At 40.5% G+C, this 7484-nt stretch overlaps 1 protein-coding gene across 2 annotated transcripts; it reads left to right on the top strand.

Annotated features, from left to right (window-relative positions):
* chst12a (carbohydrate (chondroitin 4) sulfotransferase 12a) lies at positions 1–6399 on the top strand. 2 transcript variants are annotated; one of them, XM_046835522.1, is made up of 2 exons: positions 1–235; positions 4614–6399. In XM_046835522.1, exon 2 carries the CDS (start codon positions 4666–4668, stop codon positions 5974–5976), a length of 1311 nt encoding a protein of 436 aa, XP_046691478.1. In that variant the 5' UTR covers positions 1–235; positions 4614–4665; the 3' UTR covers positions 5977–6399. The 2 variants fall into 2 exon arrangements, with proteins under 2 accessions (XP_046691478.1, XP_046691479.1); XM_046835523.1 differs by lacking the exon at positions 1–235 and adding an exon at positions 242–466.
* The last annotated feature ends 1085 nt before the right edge of the window (positions 6400–7484 follow it).

Below are 7484 nucleotides of genomic sequence, written 5' to 3'. Positions count from 1 at the left end.
TCTTCGGAGATCTTCCGAACCTCTTTGTAGCTTGTTGCAGCTTATATTTTGTACGGTATATTTAGCTCTCGTTTAGGGGAAAGTCCCTCAAAAGACGTCCTGGTTCATACGAAGACGTGTGGCGATTACGCCGGTCGCTGAGATCTCGCGAGATTTCTCGCCTGATCGTGCCGGAGCGCGGTCGCACAGCGTCCGGAGGAGACGAGTCGACGCCGTCTGGGTGGAGGGTCCTGAGGTGAGCTTATTCTCTCCTCACAGCCATGTTTATACACGCTGTTTTTTTTCTTCTTCTCGTAGGTTTCGGTAAATAAGGAGGCTAGTTCGTTTTGTGTTTGAAGACAGGAACAAATGAGGGTCTGTGTTGCTTGTTTTTGTTGGAAAGACAGAGAGGGACTTCTAATGGAGAGAGAAAAGTGGATGTGAGACTTGGAATAAGGAAGACAAGCCTGTGTGCAGATGTGTAAAGGTTTGTATAATATTTGGTTTCAGGTCTTGTGCTGGCTTCGAGAGAGAGAGAGAGAGAGAGAGAGAGACTGTCTCAAAGAGCTGCATTGTATTCAGTAGAATGAAGGCAGCAGAGCATTAGATACTGCTTATTCAAGAATGTGATTTATGCACAACTATAACCCCTCTAAATGTCATATTACTAGTTTGTGTTTAGGTCTTTTTTTTTTTTTTTTTGAGTCAATACTTCCACACAGGAAGAACGAAAAGAGCACAGCGTTTTGTGACATCAGAAAACACAAGGCTCTGCCTCAACCAATCAGGGTGTTGTATGCTAATTTTTAGATCAAAGTGTGGAAAATGCCAGCTACCCGAATGAGAGGACGAGGCAGTGGTTTGACAATATAAATCAACACTCGGATACCGAAATCTGGCACGTGCCTACCTGTATTACGTGTAGCACACATTTAGAAGTGAAGCTGGTTAAGGGCTGGGAACACTGCACTGTTTGTTCCGTTCATACGTATGTGAAGGAGATTCATGCCATGGTGTGAGCGCTTCACCAAATTGTAGATGGAAACACATTAAAGTGGTATCGCAGCATCTTTATGTATACAGCATCTAAAGATAGTGTTGCTGCACTCAAGAACAGATGTTTGGTAAATGTACTTAGGAATCCTTCATTGTACTGCTGTGACGTGACGTCGTATCCGGTTGCCGCCCACATTCGCGGTGGTGTCTGAAAACATTTGCCATGCTGATAGTCTAGCGCAGGGGTCACCAACGTGGTGCCCGTGGCCAACAGGTAGCCCGCAAGGACCACACGAGTAGCCCGTGGGCCTTTTCTAAAAATGTCTGTTTCCTACTTTGTTAAATCATTGTTGATAATTATTATGAGAAATCTTTAACATGATCAGTGTCTTCACATAGATGCATATCATTTAATTATTAATAATAACATATAACAAAAGGTAAATTGAGCAAATTTGTTATTTCAGATCAAACTGAAAACTTTGTGTATCAAACTGGTAGCCCTTCACATTAATCGGTACCCAAGAAGTAGCTCTCAGTTTCAGAAAGGTTGGTGACCCCCTGGTCTAGCGGGACCACAACTTTATTCAGATGTAATGTCACCAATCTTATTCATTTGCTGAGAGGCTTTGTAAAGTTGTAATTTTACTATAGTGTAAACCCTATATTTAATATAGTGTGAGCCCTATATTCATATATTGTAAGCCATATTTAGACGGGATTAAATGTTCTGGGGTAGTTTCCTATCCTTCAGGAGCTCCTCTGAGACTTTATTTTCCTCTAGATCTGCTGTTTTGGTGTTTTTATCTGTCCTCCTCTGAGAACATTGCAGACCTGAAATACCTACTGTTTTCTCCAAACGTATTGTTCGTATGATCATTTCAGTCCCAGATACAGCTCTGTGATTTATGAAGTTTCTGTAACTGCTGCCGCTTGCTATATTCAGTCTCGTAGCATGCAGCCTTGTCGCCCTGATATCAAACACTCCAAAAAAATATGTAAATTGCTTCTCTTATACGTTGGCGAATATTGTTTTATTGTGTTTGCAGGTTGGAAACGTGGATCAGTCTGAAATGCAATTTTACAAACATATTTTCTCTGCTCCAGCACTTCTTTGATTGTTTGGACATGTTTTGAACGCTGTTTGATCATATGAACATTCTGGTTGATAGAAAATGCAGGCCGTTACAGATCCACTTCTCCTGCGATCATTTTGTTTTTATTGTATTTTTTTTTGCGCGGAGGAGTGTTATAAAATAAATAAATAAAAAGACTAGATATCTCTTTGAGAAATGGGCTTTAGTATGCCAGTTCTAGTTTATGCATATGGAATTAATTAGGAGCTTTCACACAAAGTTCTAGATAAACTATTTATGTGAGTGGGCTCTGAATCAGTTGAGACCATATGGTGGCCCGAGCAGATGATGTGACACATAGTACTTCTTTATCTTTGTTTACCCATGCCTCTCTTGTTTTTCCCTATCTACTACAAGTGGTTATTGGAGGTTCCCTGGTGGTCTAGTGGTTAGGATGCGGCGATCTCACCGCTGCGGCCCGGGTTCGATCCCCAGTCAGGGAACCAACCCCAGCCACTTTCAGTGGCGGTCCCAAGTCCGGATAAATGGGGAGGGTTGCGTTAGGAAGGGCATCCAGCGTAAAAACGTGCCAAATCAAATATGCGGATAATTCGCTGTGGCGACCCCTAGTGGGAGAAGCCGAAAGAAAGTTTACTAGAAGTGGTTATTGGGAAAGAGGATGGTCACCATTTCCTGGTTTATTTTGCGTAACATAAGCTTGCTTGTGCCATTTTAGTAGTTCTGTAATACATACGCACACACACTATATGGGACACTTGACCTCTAGATCTATGTGGTTCTTCTTCAAACTGTATAGGAAGTCCAAGCTCTAAACCAGGCTACTCAAGATTTACACATTAGTATTAGTTATATATATAAGTGCATAAACTATTTTGCAAGTGTTGGTCATTAAATATGAGTAATATAAGAGATGTATATTACATTATATGTTGTTAATTATTAACGCATTGTTCGTTATATTTATCTTTCGGCACACATAGACAAAAACACATAAAATACTCACAAAGCTGGCGTATTTGTGTTTAGTTATCCCCCAGTCATGTGACCAGGGTGTGGCGCATGCGTCCGGGGCGCTCTGTGTTCTCGGGTTAGATTCCGAATGAATACGTGTATATTTTTTTTTTTTTTTATATATATATATATATATATATATATATATATATATATATATATATATATATATATATATATATATATATATATATATATAGCTAGCTCATGCTAGGCTGGTCTTTCTGTGAGGAAGCATTATTACGTTTACTTTCACACACTTGCGAAATGTCAGTTGTATTATTACTTTTACGTAAATGAACATTCCTTCACCAAGTTAAAATTGATTGAGGTTACAAAGCTAGAATTATCACTATTGCCCTTCGCACTTCATTGAAGCTTTTTCTAGTTAGTAAGATATCCTGTTTATTCTCCGGGTTTTGTAACAAAAAATGTGTGGAATGTGTGTTATATAATAACTTGTATTACGAAGCAATACTGTAAATTGATTACATGAATTATACTATTGAGGCCAAACAGGCTAGATCTGAATACAGTATTTTATTTGTCTTCTCCACTGACTCCACAATCATACTCCTGGGATTTTAACCATTAAGTAAGTGCTGCGGTGACTTTTTTGGAGTAAACCTAATCGCATATAAAACAGACTGTGATCTATGAACGTGTGGCTCGAGAAGTGATTTGAAAACCAAACGGTTTGTGTACAATCAGTCATTGCCGGTCATTACTGTGCAGCCACTTTTGAGAAGTGCTGCAGTTAATTGACCAGTCACCATGAAGCAAACTGTAGCTCCTGCTCTCTTAAAAGAAATTGAACTTCAGGGTTAGAACCAGTTCAAGTAACACCAGCATACTATAACAGAGCTATGTACACACCTACAGCCATAGCGTTCAAATTCCGGTTTACTCTCGACTGCTTGTGACTTTGAATATTTGATTTGGAATTTTTTTTCTTCTCTGCTTATGAATTTTTGCAAGTGAACTGATCTGACCACGCATATCCCTGTATGTACAGGTGGTCCTGGAGTTATGATGGTTCCGACTAACGGTTTTTCGATCTTATGACAACGATAGCGATATGAAAAATATTTGCGCACCATTTAAATTTTTGTGTGATACGCCAGGATGTGCGCCAGACCTTTCCTGCCTTTCCTGCCTGAGGTGCCTTATCTTTGTAAGAGTTCGGTTGTCTGAGTGTCAGACTTGTTTTTTTAGTGTTTTAAAGCCAGATTTTAGCTCTTGTCTCGCTCCTTTTTTCCTCACAGGACACTGAATCAGAGAGCGTCCGGCTCCGGCCTCCACTTTCAAAACGGCGCTCGTCCACACGACTGATGCCACATGCATATATACTGTAATGTTTATATTAGTAGTTTAAATTGCTCTGTTTTGCTCAATTATGTACTGTAATTTGTTCAATTATTAACCACCCCATAGGATTACCATTCTTAATGACTCCTGGGTAGGCTAGGCCATGTCTTGATGATATTTCTTATCTTCTTTTTTGATTTTATTTATTTATTAATTTTTTAGATAAACTGCTTCCCATCCAGATGGCTGATGGTGATATGGAGCTTCGGTGAGAATGGAACTCCCCCTGTCCAAACCAGACAAAATGGGCAAGACAAAGCTGTTTCGCATCTTTCTCATCCTGGGCTCTGTCTTCATGATCCTGCTGATTATCATCTACTGGGATGATGTCGGAGCCACTCATTTTTACTTACACACGACAATATCCGGTCCTCATTCTTCCCGCCTTCCACCCGAGAGTAACGCGGCTTCCAGAAACAAAGTTGAGGAGGACAAGGAAGGCTCGTTCCTGGCCGACATTGACGCTTTTGTTAACCAGTTTCTGGAAGGCACCGCTGACCCTACGGAGCAAGTGAGAGCTGAAACGCCACCCGGTGAGCCTCACAACCAATCCTCAGAAAAACCCGAAGAAAGATTCGTCCCCAGGCGCGAATGGAAAATCCACCTGACCCCTATCGCCACGAACAAGAAGCAAAGGCAGGACAGTAGGAAGCAGTTGATCCATGATCTTTGTAGCAGCAACAGCAGCTTCAACTTCCCAGGCAAGAACCGGACGTTTGACGACATCCCCAACAAGGAGTTGGACCACTTAATTGTGGACGACCGACACGGGATCATATACTGTTACGTTCCCAAGGTGGCGTGCACCAACTGGAAGCGCATCTTGATCGTGCTGAGCGAGAGCCTGCTGGTAAACGGGGCGCCGTACCAGGATCCTCTGGACATCCCCGTCGAGCTTATCCACAACAGCAGCGTGCACTTCACCTTCAACAAGTTCTGGAAGCGTTACGGCAAGTTTTCTCGTCATCTGATGAAAGTCAAACTCAAGAAGTACACCAAGTTCCTGTTCATCCGAGACCCTTTCGTCCGTCTCATCTCGGCCTACCGGAACAAGTTCGAGCTGGAGAACGAGGACTTCTACAAAAGATTCGCTGTCATCATGCTGAAAAGATACGGCAACTACGCCGACCCGCCGGCGTCCGTGGTGGATGCGTTCGCCGCCGGAATCCGACCGACTTTTTCAAACTTTATTCAATACCTGTTAGACCCAAACACGGAGAAAGAAATGCCGTTCAACGAGCACTGGAGGCAGATGTACCGCTTGTGTCACCCTTGCCAGATCAATTACGACTTCGTAGGAAAGCTGGAGACCTTGGACGAGGACGCCGAGCATTTGTTGCGGATCCTGAGGGTGGACAACGTTGTCCAGTTCCCACCGAGTCATCGCAACAAGACGGTCAGCAGCTGGGAGCAGGACTGGTTCGCAAACATACCTAATGAATCACGCAAACAGTTGTACAAACTCTACGAGGCTGATTTTAGACTCTTCGGGTATCCTAAACCCGAGAAGCTTTTACACGAGTGAAATATGGTTCTGCTCAACGAAGTACTTCTCATGCTGTGGGTTATTGAACTGTAATTTATATGCTGATTGATTTGATCATTCTTTTCGCTCTTAGTTGTATCTTTTGTAGCTCCGATCTGATTGGCGCAAAGGTGATAGAAAGGGTTCATCAGACCGATTTTACATTCACAGTATTAGAAGTGTATCATATGCAGATTTATATTTTCTTGCATTTTCTGAAAATACAACCGTCTGGCATGCAGTACTGTACTGTGGAGTCGGGTGAAAAAATGTGGATTGTAACTAGTGTAGAAAATCACAATAATAATAGTTTAGATTCTTTTTTTTGTTTGTTTTGTTCCCAATGAAATATTTGTTTTACTGTAACTGTTCTTAATTAGTTCGCAAATAGGCTTTTTTTTTGTCTTTTAAAATTTTTATTCTCTCCCCAAGGAGTATGCAGACTGAACATACAACTGCTATGTTCTGCACAATTAGGGCAGTGCACATAGACTATGTAGAATATTTTTGTATTTTTGCTATCACATATAAATATATATATGTGTGTATGTGTCATTTGGAGGATTGAACTTCTAGCTTTATAATGAAACAGATTCACTGCACTCCTGTAGCATTGCGAGATCAGAACATGTTGTTGGCACTCATTAAGCATAGCTTCTCCCTTTTTTTTTTTTTTTAATTTTCCATTTGCATTTTTATCACCCACCTCAGGATGCAAACCCTTTTTCAAACCTCATTACAAACGTATCAAGTGCTAATGGATTTACACGAGTATATATATATATATATATATATATATATATATATATATATATATATATATATATATATATATAATATAAAAAAAGGAAATGTCAGAGCAGTATTGGCTGTAATAAACACTCCACACAAGGTATTTTTTGTTATTGTAATGTGTAATGAAAGTGTTACTGATCATCTTCTGTGTACACAAACATTTCAGTGTTTACACTCATCAAAAAGAAGTTGATACTGTTCGTTACAAGTCGATGTTTGCTGATAGACCATGGCATCGTTTTTCTTTCTGCTGTCCTTTTTTTATTGTGTGTGTGTGTGTGTGTGTGTGTATATATATATATATATATATATATATATATATATATATATATATATATATATATATATATATATATATATATATATACACACACACACACTATTGCCAAAAGTATTGGGTCACCTGGTCATAAGTACGGTATGTGATTTCTGTGTATTGCATTCCGCATTTAGTCCCAATTAGTTCTTATAATTCCCTTCCACTCTTCTGGGAAGTTGTTCCACTAGATTTGGAGTGTGCTTATGGATATTTGTGTTGGTGACTGATGAAGGTAAGGAGGCCTGGGGTGCAGTCAGCATTCCAATTCATTCCCAAAGGTGTTCAGTAGGGATGAGATCAGAGCTCTATCGCAGGCCACTCAAGATCCTCCCCATGTAAACCATATCTTTAAGGAGCTCACTTTGTGCACAGGGCATGGCCATGCTGGAACAGG

Source organism: Silurus meridionalis, chromosome 22 (genome assembly GCF_014805685.1).
Source record: "Silurus meridionalis isolate SWU-2019-XX chromosome 22, ASM1480568v1, whole genome shotgun sequence".
Classification (NCBI taxonomy): Eukaryota; Metazoa; Chordata; class Actinopteri; order Siluriformes; family Siluridae; genus Silurus; species Silurus meridionalis.
The sequence above is the reverse complement of the archived record's forward strand: the minus strand, read 5'-3'. Positions and strand labels throughout refer to the sequence as shown.